This window comes from Henckelia pumila, chromosome 2 (assembly GCF_033568475.1).
Source record: "Henckelia pumila isolate YLH828 chromosome 2, ASM3356847v2, whole genome shotgun sequence".
NCBI lineage: Eukaryota > Viridiplantae > Streptophyta > Magnoliopsida > Lamiales > Gesneriaceae > Henckelia > Henckelia pumila.
In genome coordinates this window covers 86,081,867-86,104,023 of record NC_133121.1, presented here as the reverse complement: position 1 = coordinate 86,104,023, position 22,157 = coordinate 86,081,867, and the positions used below count along the sequence as shown (strand labels likewise).

At 38.4% G+C, this 22,157-nt stretch overlaps 2 protein-coding genes across 2 annotated transcripts; both read right to left on the bottom strand.

Moving 5' to 3' along the window:
* Positions 1-7,221: 7,221 nt before the first annotated feature.
* On the bottom strand, positions 7,222-13,106 carry LOC140879682 (conserved oligomeric Golgi complex subunit 1). Its single transcript, XM_073283505.1, has 6 exons — positions 10,519-13,106; positions 10,033-10,230; positions 9,440-9,714; positions 8,668-8,847; positions 8,291-8,465; positions 7,222-7,632 (listed from the first exon to the last, which is right to left on the bottom strand). Exons 1-6 carry the CDS (start codon positions 12,733-12,735, stop codon positions 7,489-7,491), a joined length of 3,189 nt encoding a protein of 1,062 aa, XP_073139606.1. The 5' UTR covers positions 12,736-13,106; the 3' UTR covers positions 7,222-7,488.
* LOC140877847 (uncharacterized) lies at positions 12,778-16,612 on the bottom strand. The gene is made up of 3 exons (XM_073281437.1): positions 16,360-16,612; positions 15,338-16,088; positions 12,778-12,802 (listed from the first exon to the last, which is right to left on the bottom strand). Exons 1-3 carry the CDS (start codon positions 16,610-16,612, stop codon positions 12,778-12,780), a joined length of 1,029 nt encoding a protein of 342 aa, XP_073137538.1.
* Positions 16,613-22,157: the final 5,545 nt, after the last annotated feature.

Below are 22,157 nucleotides of genomic sequence, written 5' to 3'. Positions count from 1 at the left end.
GAAAGTTTGGCCAAAGTTGGGCGCCCGAGCGGTTAATTTAGATCGCTCGAGCGCGCCTTTTGGGCTCCGAAAAGTTGCGTCTGTTTTTGGGCTTTTTCTGTCACGGGTTGCATCCTTAGGCCATAAGACATATTGTTTGAAGTCTTAGGCTATATATATGATCAGTTATAACGTATAATGATATAGAAAAACATATGATAACGTATACATCAAATTTCTGCAAAATCTCTCCCTCACTCTCTCAAAAGAAAAGTTGATACTTATTTTTGTTCGCTGAAGTTCGTGATATTTGTATTGCTGCTATATCACGATCGTTAGTCGTTGTATCTTAGAGATGATTGCCGCCAACGTTGAGCACTGTTAACAGAAAATTTTGTCTTGCGGATATAGAGTTTCTCTCGCCTCGACTTGTTTGCTGCTATTGTTGCTGCTGTTGTTAAAGTTTTTTAAAATTCGGAATACATACTAATAACAATCGCAAGACGAAAATTTTGTATTTCTTGAATTTTGAAGATGTCTACCATTTCTTTCACTCCGCTCGCTTCCGCCCCCGCACATGGAGAAAATCCGCCAATGTTTTCTGGTGCCGACTTCAAACGTTGGCAGCAGAAGATGCTCTTCTATCTGACTACACTCAATCTGTCTAGATTTCTCAAGGAGGATCCCCCTGTCGTCGTTGAAGGCGATTCTAACACCCAAAGGAGGACAACGGTTGATGCATGGAACCACAATGATTTTATGTGCAAAAACTACATCTTGAATGGCCTTGATGACACTCTCTATAGTGTCTACTCCTCTGTCAAGACGGCCAAGGAACTCTGGGATTCCTTGGAGAAGAAATACAAAACTGAAGATGCTGGCATAAAGAAGTTTGTGGTTGGCAAGTTTCTGGACTTCAAGATGATCGACTCAAAAACTGTGATGAGTCAAGTGCAAGAGATACAAATTATCTTGCATGACTTGTTGACTGAGGGGATGGAGATCAACGAACCGTTCCAAGTCGCTTCTATTATCGAGAAGTTGCCACCGCAGTGGAAGGACTTCAAAAACTACCTTAAACACAAACATAAGGAGTTAAAACTTGAAAACCTTATTGTGAGGCATCGCATCGAGGAGGACAACCGAAACACTGAGGCTAAGTCAAATAAAAGGATGATGGAAACCGAGGCCAAAACAAATCTGGCGGAATCAAGTATGAATCACAAGAGGAAGCGCCCCTATGATGGAAAGCAAAAGGGGAAATCAAAGAAATTCCAAGGAAGTTGTTACAATTGTGGCAAACCGAATCATATGGCAAAGGACTGCCGAATTCCAAAGAAAAACAACAAAAATCAGAAACCAACGCAAGCAAACATGGTTGAACAAAGCTATGTACCTTTAGAAATTTTTGATATTGATTTAAGTGTCGTTATTTGTGAGACCAATATGGTGGATGATCCAAGAGGATGGTGGATCGATACCTGCTCGAAGAGCCACATTTGTGCCGAAAAAGATATGTATTCCACATATGCCACCGTTGGTGATCGAAAGCTGTTCATGGGAAACTCCGCAACGTCTGAAGTTTTTGGAGTAGGAAACGTGGTATTGAAAATGACCTCGGGTAAAGAGGTGACGCTCAAGAATGTGCTGCATGTGCCAGACATTCGAAAGAACTTAGTTTCGGGTTCTCTTTTGAGCAAGGCAGGATTTAGAATGGTGTTTGAATCTGAAAAGTTTGTATTGACAAAATCCGGTGTATTTGTTGGTAAAGGTTACCAAGATAGTGGTTTCTTTAAGTTGAATGTACTGAATGTTATCCGCCCTGAGGCAAAGACTAAAATTGTTGGTTCTGCTTAATTTTCTGAAAGTTATGATTTATGGAATGAACGTCTAGGACATGTTAACTTCAATACGTTGCAACGACTTGCAAATTAAAATGAAATACCAACGTTTAAAAGAAATCCACAAAACAAGTGTGAGATTTGTGTTGAAGCGAAAATGGTTAAAGCTCCATTTCATAATGTCACGAGAAGTACTACGCCACTTGAATTAATACATACCGTTGTATGTGATTTAAAAATGGTACAAACACGAGGTGGAAATAAGTACTTTATAACATTCATTGATGATTGCACCAGATTTTGTTATGTATATTTATTGAAAAGCAAAGATGAAGCAATTGAAGCTTTCAAGAAATATAAGACTGAGATTGAAAATCAACGAAGTTCAAAGATTAAAATAATTTGAAGTGATCGAGGTGGAGAATATGTGGCTCCTTTTGAAGAATTTTGCTCAACTTCGCGCATCATTCATCAAACGACAGCCCCTTACTCACCTCAATCCAATGGCGTTGCAGAATGCAAAAATCGAACATTAAAGGAAATGATGAACGCGTTGTTAATAAATTCTGGCTTACCTCAAAATATGTGGGGTGAAGCGATTCTCTCAGCAACTCACATTCTAAACAAGATTCTAATCAAAGGAAAATATGAAACACCATATGAACAGTGGAAAGGTCGTAAATCTTCTTACCAATACCTCAAAGTGTGGGAGTGTTTGGCTAAAGTAAAAGTACATAAGCCAAAACAAATAAAAATTGGGCCTAAAACGGTTGATTTCATATTTATTGGTTATGCATACAATAGTAGTGCATATCGATTCTTAGTGCATAAGTCAAAAATTCCTCATGTAAAGGAAGACACAATCATGGAATCAAGGAATGCGGTGTTCTTTGAAGATATATTTCCTTGTAAAGAAAGGAAAGAAATAAGTTTTAACAAGCGAACTTATGAAAATACAATTGAAAATTCACAAAACAACGAGGAACCAAGACGCAGCAAATGTGTAAGAGTTGAAAAGTCGTTTGGTCCGGATTTTCTAACATACATGTTAGATAATGAACCAAGAACTCTTCAACAGGCTTTATCAAATCCTGAAGCTCCGTTTTGGAAGGAAGCCATACAAAATGAAATAGATTCCATCATGCATTATCATACATGGGAGTTGGTTGATCTCCCTCAGGGATGTAAACCTTTGGGATCCAAGTGGATTCTTAAAATGAAATACAAAGAAGATGGATCTATAGATAAATATAAAGCTCGACTAGTGGTTCAAGATTTTAGACAAAAGGAAGGATATGATTTCTTTGATACCTACTCTTCGGTTTCTAGAATAACATCTATTCGTGTTCTCATAGCTATTGCAGCATTGCATGATCTTGAGATACACCAAATGGATGTTAAAAAATCATTTTTGAATGGAGAGTTGGAAGAAGAAATATATATAAAACAACCAGAAGGGTTTGTTGTACCCGGAAAAGAACAAAAGGTGTGTAAACTTGTCAAGTCATTGTATGGACTTAAACAAGCACCTAAACAGTGGCATCAAAAGTTTGACACTGCAATGTTGTCAAATGGTTTCACAATAAATGAATGTGATAAATGTGTCTACATTAAATGTACTACAAATGCATATGTAATTGTTTGCCTTTATGTAGATGACATGTTAATCATGAGAAGCAACCATGAATTGATTGTGAAAACAAAAAAGATGTTGAGACAACATTTTGATATGAAGGATTTGGGATTGTGTGATATTATTCTAGGGATTAAAATTTTTAGAACATCTGCTGGAATTATGTTATCCCAAACTCATTATGTAGAAAAGGTTCTTGAACGATTTAATGTCACAAATCGACCTCCGGCTAGAACACCTATGGAATTGGGTACACATTTAGCCAAAAATAGAGGAGAAACTGTTTCACAAGTGGAATATGCAAGAGTGGTAGGAAGTTTAATGTACTTAACTAATTGTACCCGTCCTGATCTTGCATATACTGTAAACAAACTTAGTCCGTTCACAAGTAATCCAAGTGAGGATCATTGGAAATCATTAATGAGAGTGCTTGGATATTTGACATATACTTCGAGTTATGGAATAGTGTATACAAAATATCCTGCGGTCCTAGAAGGATATTGTGATGCAAATTGGATTTTTGACACGAAAGACTCCAAGTCTACGAGTGGATATGTGTTCACAATTGGTGGAGGAGCGGTGTCATGGAGATCCTCTAAACAAACATGTATAGCTCGGTCGACTATGGAGTCCGAGTTCATTGCTTTAGATAAAGCTGGTGAAGAAGCCGAGTGGTTTCGAAACATTCTAGAAGATATTCCATGTTGGAATAAATCGGTGTCTTCCATTACTATTCATTGTGACAGTCAGTCAGCAATAGGAAGAGCACAAAGTAGTATGTACAATAGTAAATCTCGACATATTCGTCAGAGACACAATACCATAAGACAATTGATCTCGAATGGGGTTATTTCGGTTGACTATGTGAAGTCAAAGGAAAACCTTGCGGATCCGCTTATAAAAAGTAAAAATAGAGATCAAATGTACAAACTTTTTGGAGGAATGAGTTTAAATTCTACAAATTAAAATATTTATAGCGGTAACCCAACCTTGAGAATTGAAGATCCCAAAACCTTGGTTCAATGAGACAACTAAGTTATAAATATTAGTTTGAGTGCTTCGAATTGTTACTTGCTCATTCCTGAAATATCCAACTATAAATGACCTGCAAAATGTGGTGAGGTTAAGTTTTCTTTTAATGGTTCCTATACCTATGAGGTAGAGTAACGCAGGATACTATTGATAAGAGATCACCTATATAAGTGCAAAGTATTGGCCGCTTTGATTGACACACTTATGAATCTAAGATATTGTCCAGGGCCAAAATGAACACAACGTGAAAACAAAATATGTTAGAGTATTGTTATGTAAGTACTATTGACTTGGTTTACACAAACGATTGACTAGTTCAAGACATCGCGTCACTATGCAACTAGTAAATCCGATAGTATTTTACTAAGATAGGTTCAAAGCCACAAGCTACCTATCCTGATGTAACAATAACTCAAAAAGACTTTCTAGTACGGATGACAATTTTCCCCGCGGGTTCGGGTACCCGCGGGAAAAATCCAAAACGGGGCGGGTTTGGAATAGTATTTTCGGGTATGGGTTCGGGTTTGAGAATTTTTAAAAATCCCCGAAACATATTGGGGCGGGTATGGGGATGCCATCCCCATCCCCGAACCCGTCCCGATAATAATAATAATAATAATAATAATAATAATAATAATAATAATAATAATAATAATAATAATAATAATACAAATATTTTAATTATCAAATTTTATTAAATCTAAAATATTATTAAAAAATTAAAATTAAAAGTATTATTATTATTTCGTTTATATATATTTTTATACATTATATATAATACATTCGTTTATGATAGCGTAGTTTTTTATAACATAAAAATATTATTTGAATCTCATTCATGTTACGTACACATATAAATTATTTATATTAGTTTATATATATATATTATTTATTTTGATAAATTTAGAAACAATATATAATCTTAATAAATTTTTGATATATAGTATTTTTTTAAAATATTAATTTTGATTTATAGAAATATTTTGTATTTAAATTTTTTTATTAATTTTAAAAGTTAATATTATAATAAAAATTGACCCAAAATATTTTAGGTATTTTATTATAAAATTGAATAATAATTTTTATATTTTTATATAATAAAATTTACTAATTCATATATATATATATATATTATAATAAAATTTATTTATAATATATATATTTTCGGGTATGGGTATGGGATGGGGAGTTGATCCCCGCGGAAATGGGTATGGGGAATCCCCGATAATAATTAATGGGGATTGCGTGGGTATGGAGATCGGATTTGAATTCGGGGATGGGGATGGGGAAGGCATCCCCGTCCCCGCCCCGCCCTATTGTCATCCCTACTTTCTAGTCAGAATGCTAATATACGTGAAATTCATTCATGTGGGGGATTGTTGGAAATATTGAATGAATTGTGATTGTGGGAAGAAATGAGCTTGAAAGGGCTTGAAAGAATTTTGAAAGGATTGTCCCAATGTGTTGAATAAATTCAAATTTGGTGAATAAATTTGAGGAAAAAACTTGTTTTGGTTTGTCCCACATTGAAACAATTTCAATGTGTTTGACTCCTTAAATAACTCAAATTTGGTTTATGGGATTGGGCCCTTAGGACACCGATATTTTGTAAAGGGGAAAGACACTAATTGATGCAACAAACACACGCGCGCGGGGCGAGGCGAGGTCTTATGATCAATTATTCTTTTCGGATAAAATTTGGTTAAAAAATAATATTTATTATTTTTGTTAGTGCGCCCGAGCGGTAAGATACTACCGACCGAGCGCAGCATCTCTCCTGCAAAACAGTGTGTTGGGCAAAAGTTGGTCGCCCGAGCGGTAAAATATTACCGCTCGGGCGCAACGTCGAAATTGGCGGGCAGAAAGTTTGACCAAAGTTGGGCGCCCGAGCGGTTAAATTTGACCGCTCGAGCGCTCCTTCTGGGCTCCAAAAAGTTGCGTCTGTTTCTAGGCTTTTTCTATCACGGATTGCATCCTTAGGTCATAAGACGTATTGTTTGAAGTCTTAGGCTATATATATGATCAGTTATAACGTATAATGATATAGAAAAACATCTGATAACGTATACATCAGATTTCTGCAAAATCTTTCCCTCACTCTCTCAAAAGAAAAATTGATACTTATTTTCGTTCGCTGAAGTTCGTGATATTTGTAGTGCTTCTATATCACGATCGTTAGTCGTTGTATCTTAGAGACGATTGCCGCCAACATTGAGCAATGTTAACGGGCAATTTCGTCTTGCGGATAGAGTGTTTCTCTCGCCTCGACTTGTTTGCTGCTATTGTTGCTGCTGTTGTTAAAGTTTTTCAGAATTCGAAATACATTCTAATAACACTTCTCAACTAAAATATAAAAATATATTTAAAGCAAAAAATATGTCTCGTATTGATCCATGATACGATATCACAAAGAGTTTGTGTTTTTAACAAAAATTGTCCGTGTTGTGGTAGCATCATACAGTTGTACTCTGCTATTTGTAATCAAAGGACTGATTTTTATAATTGATTCAAAATTAACGATTTTTTTTTATTTATTCTGTTCGATTTGGTTAATTACTTTCATTATAGCATATATATATATATATATCATATTTCTTTTAATTTTCTTATATTTATTATTTTTTTTCAAGGGGTGTTTATCCATATTATTCAATTTGGTGGCTGCGTGACTCAGATTCGAACCCAGAGGAGATGAAACATATATCTAAATTTAAATAATCAGCATTCGGTAACGAGTTCGAACAAACGTAATGAATTAAATAGATGTGATTTACTTTAATTACAAAGCATAAAAAGAACTCTTGGAGAACCATCAAGCAACAAATACGTCTCATAACTTTTCCCTGTTGTGGTGTATCCTCTCAAGTGCGTGAAAAGGAATTCTCTCAGTACATGTAAATTTTTTACGGTATCAAACATATACTTCCCCCTTCTACATCCCATGGCTAATCTCCGAAAAATGCGACACGGGAACTATTAAAGATATGAAAAATTATCGTTGTTTTAAGGAGAATCTAATCTTGAAGTAGTGAATGATGAAAGTAGTCCAGCAGCTTGTGAAGGTAATATGTCACCAAACCTGCCGACTTGCCCATCCGTTAGCATGGATCCCAACTTCAGCGTGCTCTCCCCGAATCTGCTACCGACCTGAAAATATAATCAAGGGCACAAAGTCTTATACCTAATGCACGACTGCATATCATAAAAAAGAACCAGACAGCGACAAGCCAACGCGAAATCAGATTTCTAACCGGTGATCGTACTACACGATGTAATATATCAAGAAAAAAAGATCATAGCAACAAATTTTGTGAGGCATGAGTATGGCATATAATCAAAGATAAACTCAACAGTAGTGTTCCTGTCACATCTTATGTGGCTTCTGTGCAAGTGTGTGGGGTATTTGTATACATGCAGCTTCTGTGTGTGTCCGAGGTATTTGAATAAATGCAGAATTTCAGCGTAAGTAGACTATGTTGCCTCAAACAAGTGCGGAACAAAAAAATTTAAGTTCGTTTTACAAACCCAATTAAGAAAAGTTTGTCGTACTGCACAGAATGAATTCATATAAATCTTAAATTTAGGCACCAATTGTCCGTCATTCTATACAGTCATCAACCGCTAATCCTTACTCTGTGTTCTCAATTCCTCCTTAAAGTTTGAAGCATACAAAATCCAACACCATCTTTTATAATCTGACAGAAGCATAGCAGCAAAAACTAAGACTGCTAAGTGTACCAGTGTAAGCTTCCTAGAACAGAATATGAATGCGTACATAAAAACGCCAAGGAATATAAATTATTACCTGCATGAAAGACTTTAAAAACGGTGCAGCCACCCCTAAACTCGAGTTCTCGTCATCGTTATTTCGAGATGTTTCATCGTTTTTGTAACTTCTCCAAGAATTTCTGGAGTAAACATCATCCAGAGATGTTGATACAGATGCCCTGTCAGCATTCTTTGTGGACAATGCTGGAGCACTGGAGAAAAAATACAAAGCTTGTGAGACATTCACAATGCAACAAGACAAGTATTTTAAATGAAGCCAAGCTGAACATGTCAAGCAAATTATGATAAAATCAATATAAGATTCAGTAAAAAATTATGTCCAGCCTACTCAAGGTTGATGAAAACACACTAACAAGCAACATAAGAGCAACTGCTTTTTCCTCTGGTGCTTACCTGATGGGAAGATACTTGAAACGAGGTACTGTTGAGCAGCGCATTAGATTTGATTCGGAATTAGAGGGAAGTTTCTGCACAGTGTCCACATGAATTCGATTAAGTTGCACAAAAAACCCAAAGACGACAGCATGTCTCAGGTATGCCTGCCTCTTGTTCTCCCAAAGATATGGCTCATACCTTAGATGTGTAAAAATGAATCAGAAATGGAGATTAAACCACGGCACAGCATATTTTTAGCAGCATAAAATATTCAAGATGGAAGAGACAAATAAATAACATGTATAAAACATATCCAAAATGGTGACCACTCCAAAGCTAATGTAACCTGCTTATTTAGAGCTGCATATATATTCAGGTTAAATAAAACAAAGAAATATTGGACTCCTAAATATGTCACCACTGCTTTAGTCTATGATTTGTTCATATATATCAATTCATATTGTAACCATTAGCAGTCGACAAGAAAAACAAATAAATAAAATATCAAACTCTCCACACATTTGCGGATGTAAGTGAATCATCTTTGCAGTTTATCCTTAAGCTTACATACTAGTTAAGAGCAGCAGAAAAAATACAACAAATGTGTTGCACAGTATGAATGAAAAGTTTCTAATGAAAAACTTTGCCCTACTAAATTACTAATGAAAGAAATTTAGACAGCTAAATTATACAGGGCAGTTTCAGACAAAAACTTCATCATTGGTCGTGCAAGGTCAAGTTTTTAATGAACAAAACACTTTCAGAACAAAAAGCACTTCCAAGAACTCACGTGAGCCAGTCTATGGGATCCAGTCTTTGTGAAATACGATTCACCAAGTGATTCACACGCTCGCTTATAACTAACTTAGTTTGAGTTTCCTGCTTCCTTCTAAAAGGAGATATAACCCTTGAAATTTTAGATGAATCCTCATTTGCAAGAAAATCACATCCAGATAAAAAGTCGGCAATAAATTTCAAATCAAATAGAACTTGCAAAATCCCTTTCTCCGAAACTTGAGATCCACTAGCATCAAGAGGCAGGAAATCTTCATAAATTCCAATAACCTAGGAAAGCAAAACACTAGTTAGATTCATGCATACCAAGAAAAATACTAATCTAGAAAAAGTATTTCCATTGCAATCCCAAAATTTTAAAATCCATTTATTTCTCCACGGATAAAATTTAATTAAATTCTAAATCCAGTTCCCTCTAGATACATTAGCTTACCATCAGCCAAAGTCAGGACAATATGCAGAGAACCTCCAGCAAAGTTCATCAGAATTCTTACCAAAGGTAAATGCACCAATTATGAAATTGTAAGGTAGTTTATAGCCACTGTCATAGGAGATGAAATATGAAACAATAAAAGGACAACTGCATACCTTATCCAATAACCTGGATGCGAAATTCTGCAAAACTTGCTTTTCAAGAACATGTCCACCAACACGATGAACTTCTTCACATGCATAAAATAAAAATGAGGTCACATATAGAGAAGGCATAGAGGGAAGAAATATCTTCATCTCTGACTGGCCTTCACTTGACTGCTCTTGCTGCTTGACTACTGTCTCCTCCCAACCCTACCAAATAATTATTGGAGAAAAACGTCAGATCTCTTCGGTACTGTCTTAAATCTATCTAAATAAAGAAGCACTTTCTCATTCAACTCATGAAACTTGGCCATAATAAAAAGAAAAAAGAAAGAAGCAGAAATGATTGAACTGGAAGTCTGGAACGCATACAAGTGCTCTATGGGAAACAAGGGAACCCATAACTATGCAATAAGCACTCCATAATAAAAGCAACAAGAATAAAGTGTGGAGGGGTGTGCAGACAATAGAATAGGTTTCCAGGGAAAACACGCTTACTCTGACTGGAGCACTTGATGTCAAGGCATCGTCCTGTTTGAGATTCCGAGCAAAAATGTTTGATAGTTCATCAGAAGCCCATGATATCCACAAATTGTACGCTTTAACACAAAGGTCTTGGTTTGTTTGCCTGAATTCTTCAAGTTGTGGGCTCAACCTGTCATCTAGTCCAAATAAAGCAGCAGTTGCGAGAGAAGCATGTTTTCTATTTGGATCAAGCATCCATTTCCGAGGACTATCAATCTTTGGTGAGTCAACGGTTGCTCTAGTATGCTTAAGTGCATTTACGGATGGAGTAGCGATGTCAGTCATAAATTCATTCGTCCATGACCGAGGTGAACCGAGGACCACAGGGATGTGTTTAGAGTGCTTCTGAAATGCAAAGCTTAGTCGCCCGATAAATAATGATCTCTCGACATGTACTGTAGGTGACAGCACAGATTGATCATCCTCACTTTTGTCTTTTAGGATATGGTATAGCAGATCCAGCTCCTTCTTAAGCTGTGCTAATATTGCTGATAGACTATCAAAACACTTATTTTGCACATGTGGTACCAAATCTTTTAACCTACTTGATGCCTTTGGACTATCCAAGAAACCGAGGAGATCTTCAAGAACACTCTGACAGCGACCATCCACAGTATCTTTGATTCGGTTGACTTCAGGGCCAAAATAAGAACTGAGACATCTATAAAAATCATTTTCTTGGAAATGCTGTGATTTTGAACTAGGAATAAAACTTGGCTTTTTACCATCAGACGTCATGAACCAAACTCCACCACAGTTACGATATCCGTTGATATAAGCCTCAGAATCAGTGTGATCGCCAGGAGATTGCACAATGGACTGAACTGACTTTGCTACATCGACGTCGCTTAATTCATCGAACTTGGTGGCGATAATAGTTTTCATCCTTTGAACAAAAGCATCTTCAAATATATCATCCCATAAGTCTGAGTCTTCACCTAAGACAAGCTCACGGGTTCTTTTCCATGGTAACTCAATCTCAGAACCAAAAACACTCTTTAGCCACTCTAAACTGCCTTCCAAAACCTGTTTGCTATCCATAGTCTCCCTTATCAACTTCTCTGCCAAAGAAAGCTCATACCCACTGCCTATGACATCAATCAAGTATCTTCCATTAATCTTACTCATGATCTCCTTACCGCAATTCCTCAACCAATCAGAACAAGTCTTCGAAATAAAATTCCCACCTAGCAATACCATATCAGTCTCCAACTTATCCCTGAATGAATTCCAAAGCCTCACTTCCTCATCAGGGTCCGGTATTCCCCCGAACAATTGAGAAGCAGGAGGGGAATCCAAAATGGTCTTATAGAACAAAGGCATGTCATTCAAAACTTGCAAGAATAACTCTCCCACTTGACCTACACTAACTTGAATTATCTTCAAAACATCACAGAACACTGATATTACATCAGAGCTATCAGCATTGAGATTATGACAACACGCACTCAGCTTTTGGAACAAACATGATTTTCGTGAATCTAAAAATAGAGTCAAAACTTGTACCGGTTCTAGTTCATCAATGATCGCAACCGCTGCCAATGCATCTGCATAAGCTTTGATTCCAAAACTAAGGGTTTGATCAAACAATCTCTCGCGACTCCTCTGCGAGATCTGACTTTTGAAGCCTTCCACTATTTGCCACTGGTGCTGCAGCAAGGGGAAATTGGAGAGAACACTCCTGTTTTCCTTTAAGTTGAGCAAGTTGAAATGAGCGTGCTTGGCGCGAATGTAACGGGCAGATGATTCAAGGAACATGGACTCGTCGAGGCAGCCCCAAATGTTTTCCGGGGTGTCAACCAGGTACTTGACGCGGCAGGCGATTCCATAAATAGGAGCTCCGGCGGGGTTAAAAGAGACAAAAGGCAACTTGGGAGAATCTGAAGGGGAAGAGAGAGAGTGGAGGACAGCATTGTGTATGGCAGATATGTTGGCGGTGATGGACTCGCAGGATGACTTCATAAGGAGTATGGAATCGGCAGAGTCAATAAGATCACGGTAGCGATTCCCGACCAGTTGACGGAGCTCCTCGCGTTTGTCCTGGATCTGTTTCCTAGTGGCTGCCTCAACATTTCGGATTTCTGAGATGGGTTTCGTCCGGAACAAAGACTCCGCATCCTGATTCCTTGGAACGCCGCTCATACCCAATCGGCTTCCGTCGGTGGCCCTAGAATTCAAGTCTCCGTCCATTTCCCACCAGCTTCGAAACAGAAAAACGAAAGAAAATCACTCTCACCCAAAAGTAAGAACCTCAATCCTAGCAGGAATGAATGCAGAGCAACAAAGTCATTTCAACTGAATATATATATTTCCGGATTGCAATAGTGATTCCTCGAATGAGACGCCACCGATAGATATCCTTCCTTGTCTATTGCTACCAAAACCACCACCTTCCGCTTGATCTCATTTTCAACAACTCAAATCTTCATTGAAGTGAAATCATAATCATAATCATAATCTGGAAAGCGTTGGGTCCGCCAACAATCAAAGCCGGTGATGAATTTGAAGGCTCTGCGGTTGCATCTCTCCGAAGCAGAGACGGACCATAGTAGTGGGCTAGCCTTGGCTTTAGCCCACTTGCTTGGGTTAAGTTATATATGTTATATATTATTATGGATTATGAAATGATGTTTGCTAGCCCATAAAAAAATTAGTTATGAACTAATGGATAAATTAGAAGAGATTATAATCTTGTGATATTAGCATAAAAAACTACACCAAATTTATGAAAATATTATAAATAAGATAAATTTTTCAACATATTTTAAAAAAAATAAATAATAATATATTTATTTCATCAAACCTTTAAATAAATGTCTGTTAAAGAAATCTAAATATTTTTTTTAACTGGTAAACTTGTAAATTTATTGAGGGTAATTGTCTAATATGAAAGAGTGGGTGCCCGGTTAGCCAACTTGTGGCTAAGAGTTTTTATGACTCTATGTAAAACAATCTTTTGTTTAATATAATTTACACTTTTATAATGGCATTGACTTTATCTTTCTTCATATCGTTATATTATGATATACTATTGTTGTTTTGATAAAGACCTTGAATATACTATAGTGTATGTAAGATGTGGTAGCACATGGGGATGGCTATTATGAAACACATCTTATAGTCACTGTATATTCTAAACAGTTCCTAGTCAATTGAGCAGTCCGCAAATAAGGATAAGGATCGCTCGAGATTGAGACTAACATTTGCGATGCCGAGTACCACGTTTCATTGGTATGGAACATAGAGATGTTCAAAGCATGCAAATGGATATTCATATGATGAATGATCGAACTACCCTATTCGGACTTTCCAAGTGGTTATCACTTATCGAGTGGATAAAGTCCGCGGTTTTGGTTGTACACCATTAGTCCTTATTACTTGAAACATCATTGAGACTCTATATGCTAGTACTGTACTTTGACTCGTTTACCGACTCTATTGGGGTCATCAGGTGTCGGGATTGGGTACAGTTACGACACATATAGGAGTCGATGCTTTGTTGTTAAGGATTCACCACATACTTGCGAGTGCGGATATCCTATGCGATCTGAGAAGATATTAGTGTGACGAATCTCTGGCCAGAGTACATGATGTGTTTTAGGTTAATGGGTTATCCTAGTAACACATGCGATGTCACTATTTGATCTCCAAGATGTTATGCATAGTTATCGAATCTCGAACGACTCTCGATGCACCAATGGTTGTTGATTCGATCGGGATATATGGATGAAGGGACCGTACTGTACGCTAACCAAAATCTACTGGTTCTTGCAGGCACTATCAGTAATACCTAGGGAATCATGGGGCGATGTTGCTAGGCGCTCTTACCATGATTCGATGGGTAAGTCGGAAATTGTTGTTCCGAGTCACAAGGAGTTGTGAGCCCACGGCTAGCTGTATTCCTGAACCATTGAGGGTTACACAAGTAATGGATTACTAAAACCCTGTAGAGATAGTTAAATTTAAAGAGTTAAATTTAATGAAAGAGAAGTTGGACTTCTTAACTAAAGGGAGTGGGATTTCCTAAAATGACATAGGGATGGGCATTTTTGGAAATCACTGAATTCGGATTCAGAAAAATTATCTTGACTCTAAAAGATGCAGAAATGGTTTCTGTGCACATTGGTGAAATCAGTTTATCAATCGGAGTCACGATGAATTTTATATTAATTTCTATAACAACAGACTTGGCTTGTTGGGCTTAAATTATGGATTGTGGGCTTTAAGGAGTTAGAGTCCTGATACAATTATAACTAGAAATTATCTATAAATATATGTGCAGGGTTCGAAAATTACATGCAATTCATTCAACAAATTTTCGAAAACACACATATTATTTTCTAAGGGTTTTTCGAAAATCCTTGTCCCTTTTCGGAGAAAATTCAGTCTTGTGATTTTTGTGAAAAATTACAATTCTGAATTAACAGATCATATCTGTTTATTCTCTACGCAAACTTCTGATTGATTTCTAGTGCAGTCAATCAGAGGGTTTCTGTTTTCCATTCGTGGACCTAATTCCGGAGAAAGATCGTGACGCCATCAGTTCCCGGGATTTACAAGAAGTGCAGATTAAATTCTGTTGGAGTCCACAATCAAGCTTTTGCTTGACAAAGGTAAAATATTTAATAGTGATTATTTGTTTTACTTACACAAATTTAATCGTAAAGTTTTGATACCCAGATATGGAATCGTTCCATATTAATAAAATAAATTTTTTAAACTTCCGCTGCACCGGGTATCAATTCTAATTGATCTGAACACCGTTTTCCAAGATAATACAAGTCGAACCAACCAAGAAGGAAAAGCTCCATTCAACCAAATAAACGGTGAAGGAGAAAAAGAAGCAAAACTAGCAATGACATGAGCTACTCGATTAGCCGATCTAGAAACATGATAGAACTTAGAAGCCACCAGTTGTTTCAATCTTTGGCCAATATCTTTCACGCAAATTCCTTCGTATCCAAGATGCTCCTGCTCAGCCGTGACTGTTTGCACTGACAAGAGAGAATTTGATACAACGTGCACATTTATGAAATTATGCTCATAAAGCAAGTTCAACCCATCTTGAATAGCCAACAACTCCCCATGAACTACTGATATCGGTTGGTTGATCTGTTTTCCAAACGCTAACAGCAGTCTTCCTTGATTATCGTGAACCACGCCACCCACACTAAATTTGTTTGAATTTGTATTAACAGATGCATCAACATTAAGTTTAAGGCAACCTAAATCCGACGGCTTCCACACTTTCTCCAACCCTCTTCTATTACTCACATCAGAAAGGCTCTTTGATGCACAAGCTTCTCGAAAATTAGAAAGAAAAGATGAACTCCAAGATATCTGCTCAATCAACGGCTTTGCTCTATCACCATGAGTAAAATTCATTTTTTTTTTCCAAATTGCCCAGGAATGGATCGCAAATTCCTCGAACTCCGATTTAGACAAGTGAGATTGCATCCAGAAGCAGAACTCCATGGTACTAGCTTTATAAGGCATCTTCATCGTGCAAACAAAAGGTGTCTTATTCCACCATTTTTTAATCGCTGGACAGAAAAATAGGGCATGGCAAGTTGAATCGGCATAAAAACCACATAACTCACAAACTGTAGAAACCGAGACATGATGACGAGTTAAATTCAGATTAGTCGGAATACTATCATGTGATATACTCCACCAAAACAAACGGATCTTATGAGGTAATGAAAGTCTCCATAAAAACGCCCACCATTTCTCATAAGGAAAATGTGACTGGTTGTCATGTGGTGCAAAAAAAACCCCTCTGTAAACGACACACATCCCTAACAGAATATCTACATTTAGAATCAAATAGCCAAAACTGAACATCTTCTGTAACAACCCTCTGTAAAGGAATATTCAAAATTTCCCCTGCTACATAAGAGTTAAAGCGACTATGAATTAGATCTTCATCCCAACCTCCATCTTTAATCAGTCCACTGACTGTGCTCTCATTCTCCCATGGACTCAGCTGTTCCACCAGTGACTTCATGCTCGGTATCCAATTATTCGAAAAAGAATTAACAGACTTCCCATCACCAATTCTCCACATCATCCCTTTATCCAACAGTTCACGACTTCATATAAGTGAACACCAAATAAATGATGGATTACTACCCAATCCCACTATCAACACCGAAACATGTTTAAAATATCTGCCTTTCAAAACCCGACTGACAAGAGATTCCGAATTTCTTAGAATTCTCCACATTTGTTTAGCTAGTGTTAGTGGCATTCAAGAATCATAAAAAAAATTTAAGAGTCTAATAATAAAATATATATGGGATAATCCCTTTTATTTTTTATTGATACATATTTTAATATAAAACTTAGCCCCTCTCGACTCAAATTTCTAGTTTCGTCTCCGATCTCTCGGTTTTTTGGGAATGGGACAATCACCGATTTGACGTAAACGCATGACCAAGCTAGGGAAAAAGCCCACTAAATGTGGGCTAGTTCGATATTGGGCTAATCAACAAAATTTTCCAGCCGTATAGTTGGTGGTGAGTGAATAACATTTGTACGACTCCTTCTATGAAATTTTGATATAAATCAATTTTGTTAGACGAATATATTATTTAGATCATTTATAAAATCTTAATATTTTCTATAAAAGAGTACTACTTTTTATGAAAATATGAGTAAAATTGACTCGTCTCGTAAGAGATGTACTTCAAATGTTATAATAGGCATCATGTAAGACGATTTCACGAATATTTATCCGTTAATTGATCAGTTGGATCGGTCTGCCCGTCAATTGGTGAGTTGTGGGTCAGCCCGACCCAACTCATCAAATATAACTAAAAATTGTTAGGTTGGCTTGGCTTGCCTTTCCAAATAGATGAGCTGGGTTGACAATTTCTTAAACTGTTCAATTGGTGAGTTTTGGTCGGTTAATGGTTGACTCGCCTTGTTGGCCCTTTTTGACAGCTCCATCACAAAATTGATGGGCGATATAGTCTAATAATAGTTTTTGTACCATATAAAATTTGCAATGATTTATCTATATATATATATATATTTAAAAAGATATATGTTCAATAATGTAGCAACTCAGATTTCATTTTAAGATAATAATATGTTAAACATGATTAATGGTTACTAATTAAACAAGTCAAGATCAAGAACACATGGTATGAGAATGAGCTAGGGTTTGATGGATTTGACCATGGGCTCGGGTCGGTCATGAGTGGCTCGGGTCGGACATGGTTGAGCATCAAGAGCTTGTCCATGTGTGTGTGGCTTTGGCTAGGGCTCGGGCTCGGGCTCGGGCATGGCACTAGGGCTCGGGCATTGAGTTAGGGCTCGGGCGTGGAGGTGGATTTAGCTTAGGCATGGAGCTTGGTTTGAGCTCGGATGTTTCCTTGGGGCTCGGGTCGGTCATGGTGAACCAAGGGAGGGTTCGGACACAAGGGGCTCGATAAAGGAAAAGCATGGCTCGGGTCGGGTCCTAGGGTGCTCAGAAAAGTGAAGTGCAAGGCCAAGGTAGTGTTTGGTCAAGGGAAGGGCACATTGTGTTCAGGTCGGGAATGAACACTTAATCAAAATCAGAGAATGTATAAGCCTGAACCCTCCAGGACAGGCAGGTAGGTGTGTGGACGCTTGCATGAATGACAGTTGGCGCCTAAGCATGAGCTGTCAATAATGGTAGTGACTCAGCTCAAGCATCTGATACGTGGCGTGCTTATAGGAGCTCGGACGTCTCGACGTCAGCTCAAGAATCCCGATCACCCCAAATATTTGTCTATAAATAGGAGCTGGGGATTCAGTTATTTTTCACATCACTTCCATCTCACTTCATATCTTTACTCGGAAAAGAGTAGCTCGGGAGCTCGGGAAAGAGTAGCTCGGGAATTCGAGAAGGAATAGCTCGAGAAGGAAGAGCTCGGGGTCGGACCAAGAGGCCATGTCGGGTCGGGTCGGGCTTGAGACCAGGTCGGGTCGGGAGTTGACCTAGGACAACTAGGGGTTGTCTTTTTCCAGCTTAGTTCAGACTTCGGTGTTAGGTACATACACATTGACTGAGATTGTCAGCGAGTATACATGTTTATATGTTGCATTTATTTGGCATTATTATGTGGCATGATGTATGTTTACCGTTTTATATATTCATATATCATGTGCACATACACGTTGAGCCTATACCTTGTTATACCTGATTATATAGCCGCTCAGCTCTATACTCGATAGTCTGTCACTGAGAGTACCGCGACGGCGGGGACATGTATGTCTGACTACTCTGGTGTATTAGACGAGTGTGGTTGCACCCAAAGGTTGATCCGTGCGGTGGCAGCACTCATGTGGCGCCAGTACTGAGCATGACTTTTTGGATGACCCTTTACCAGTCATCATGTTGCATGCATCATATATATATGTGTACTCATGTTTATGTACTGGGCGTTAGCTCTCACGTCTTAGTTATTATCTTGGACACCCTATTTCTTGGGGCAGTTTGCAGGATGGACGGAGCCGGTAGCTCGAGGCAGGGCTAGGGAGTCAGAGCTTTACAGGGGATCTTATACAGCAGGATTTGTTTAGCTGTATAAATGTTTTAGACAGTTTATTTTAAGCTTTTCGATATGGTTGTATCACTACAGATTTAAGCTTGGATATGTTTTACTAAACTGTTATGTAAAGTATGGATTATATTTCCGCATGTTTTTACTATGATTAAGAATTTTTCTGTATTAAGTTTAATGCATGCTATTAGTTGCCAGTTAGTAAGTGATTCCATTCAGGGTCACTAAATTTTTGGTATCAGAGCATGCATAGATTTTGGGAATTAGTAATTGGGATTTACTCTAGTCTTAAGTAATTATTGCGCATTTGGGATTTTAATGTACAATTCTTTTCAGGATATGGCTGACGAGAGTCACGGTAGTGTTGGACAGGGAGGTGGTCATCATCATCGTCACCATCGCCATCAGGATGATCGACATCATCCTCATGAGGGTAGACGTCGTTACTCTATTAATAAGTTCATGCAAGTAGGACCGAAACCCTTGTTGGGAGGTTAGAATCCTGAACAGGCAAGAGGTTGGATGTCTAAACTCGAGAGTGCATTTCGAGCTTTCGATTGCACTGAGGAGCAGAAACTGGAAGTTCTAGAATTCGTTCTAGAGGATCGAGCACGCTTATGGTGGGATGCCAAAGCTACTCAGGCACGTACTGAGAGAGGACAGGTGACTTGGGGGGATTTTTGTCAGCAGTTTCAAAAACTGTATTTTCCTCCAGCTGTTCGACAGGCACGATCTATGGAGTTGCTGACTCTGAGGCAAGGATCAATGACTATTGATCAATATCAACAACGATTTCTTGATCTACTACCTTTTAGTCCTCATATCAATGACAGTGATGTATCCAAGTATGATATCTTTTTGCAAGGCCTGAATCAAGATATCTACTCACAAGTTGTCGTATGTGATAATCCGACATCTTATGATACTTTGGTGAACTGTTGCCGTCAAGTGGAGAACAACAATAGGCGGGCAGTGTTGATGATGCCAGGGCAGCCTAGTGGATCTCTTTGGCCTAGGGCTCAATCTGTTGTGCAATCTGGACCTATGTCTTATTCTACTACTACTACTTCGTCTGGTTCTCGTGGTTCACAAGGTACTTTCCGTTTCGGGAAGAAGAAGAAGAAGAAGGAGGAATTTTGCAGCCACTGTGGTGGGAAGCATCCTGCGGCTTTGTGTCGGAAGGCTACTGGTGCTTGTTATATTTGTGGTGAGCAGGGACATCTGCGGAGAGATTGTCCTCAGCGTATGAGTTCTGCTAGTTGATCGGGATCACAGGTTGGATCTCAGGCTTCTACTTTTCCACGTCAGCAGCCAGCACCATAGAGTTCTTCTGGTTACCGTCCACAGACTCAAGGGCAGGTATTTGCTCTGTCTCAGGAGCAGGCTACGGAGGGAAGCGATCGCATGTTGGCAGGTACCTTTCTGTTATGTGGTATTCCTGCACTTGTCTTAATTGATACTGGAGCATCGCATTCCTTTATTTCTAGTTGTTTTGTTAAGAGACATAGATTACCTTATGTATCATTAGATATGGATTTAGTTGTATCTACTTCGCTGGAGCAGGAGGTAGTAACTAAGCGTCTAGTGATGGGTTGCCTTCTAGAGTTTGAGGGTAATGTGTTATCGGCTAATCTGATGATATTAGAGATGGCAGATTTTGATTGTATTTTGGGAATAGATATGCTGACTTTGCATCACGCTACTATGGATTGTTATCAGCGTCTGGTACAGTTTCATCTGGATGAGGGTGATAGCTGGTACTTTTATGGTGAGGTTGCGCGACCTCTGATGCCACTTGTATCGGCTCTGAAGGTATGTCATGTCTTGGAGTCAGGTGGGGAGGGCTACCTCATTTATGCAGTTGATATGTCCACGAGTAGTCCGGGTATCGATCAGCTACCGATTGTCAGCGACTTTTCTGATGTATTCCCTGATGAGATTCCTAGTTTTCCTCCGGTTCGAGATGTTGAATTTGGTATTGATCTAGTACCAGAAACTACGCCTATATCCCGAGCACCTTATCGTCTAGCACCGTCAGAGATGAGGGAATTGAAACAGCAGTTGCGGATCTGCTTGATAAGGGATATATTCATCCGAGTGTTTCTCCGTGGGGAGCACCTGTTTTGTTTGTTAAGAAGAAGGATGGATGGATCGATGCGATTATGTATTGATTACATGCAGCTTAATCGTGTCACCGTCAAGAATAAGTATCCTTTGCCACGAATTGATGATCTGTTCGATCAATTACATGGTACTTCTGCTTACTCCAAGATAGATATGAGATCTGGATACCACCAGATGCGGGTACGAGACTCAGATATTTCTACGACTGCTTTTAGGACCAGATACGGGCATTATGAATTTTTGGTTATGTCATTTGGTTTGACGAATGCACCGACAGTCTTTATGAATCTGATGAATCAGATATTTCGAGAATATCTGGATAGATTTGTCATCATCTTCATTGATGATATTCTTGTCTATTCTCATGACAAGGATGAGCATGCACAACATCTGAGAATTGTTTTACAGACGTTACGAGATAAGCAGCTGTATGTGAAATTGAGCAAATGTGAATTCTGGCTTGATCGGGTAGTGTTTCTCGGTCATGTGATTTCTAATGAAGGAATATCTGTTGATCCAAGTAAGATAGAGGCAGTGCTGAACTGGTCTCATCCGACGACGGTTGCTGAGATTCGTAGTTTCTTGGGTCTAGCGGGTTATTACCATCGGTTCATCGAGAATTTTGTACAGTTGGCCAGGCCTTTGACACAGCTTACATGAAAAGATGTTGCCTTCATTTGGTCCTCGGATTTTGAGGAGTCATTTCACGAGCTGCGTAGACGTCTTACTACTGCACCTGTGCTAGCTCTACCTTCTGGATCAGGAGGTTATGTTGTCTATACTGATGCCTTGGTCAGGGGTTAGGATGTGTTCTGACACAGCATGGACATGTTATTGCCTATGCTTCTCGACAGTTGAAGACACATGAGAATAATTATCCAGTACATGATCTCGAGTTAGCCGCCATTGTATTTGCTCTCAAGATTTGGAGACATTATCTTTATGGCAAGAAAT

What these genes read in the sequence shown, in the direction of transcription:
- LOC140879682 (XM_073283505.1), bottom strand. Translation starts at nt 12,735, where the DNA reads ATGGACGGAGACTTGAATTCTAGGGCCACCGACGGAAGCCGATTGGGT. An exon ending in GATCCCATAGACTGGCTCAC is followed by an intron (nt 8,848 to 9,439) that starts GTGAGTTCTTGG and finishes TACACATCTAAG; the next exon opens with GTATGAGCCATATCTTTGGG. An exon ending in TTTTAAAGTCTTTCATGCAG is followed by an intron (nt 7,633 to 8,290) that starts GTAATAATTTAT and finishes TTATATTTTCAG; the next exon opens with GTCGGTAGCAGATTCGGGGA.
- LOC140877847 (XM_073281437.1), bottom strand. Translation starts at nt 16,612, where the DNA reads ATGTGGAGAATTGGTGATGGGAAGTCTGTTAATTCTTTTTCGAATAAT. An exon ending in TTGGCTATTTGATTCTAAAT is followed by an intron (nt 16,089 to 16,359) that starts GTAGATATTCTG and finishes TTTTCTGTCCAG; the next exon opens with CGATTAAAAAATGGTGGAAT. An exon ending in AATGGAGCTTTTCCTTCTTG is followed by an intron (nt 12,803 to 15,337) that starts GTTGGTTCGACT and finishes CATTCCTGCTAG; the next exon opens with GATTGAGGTTCTTACTTTTG.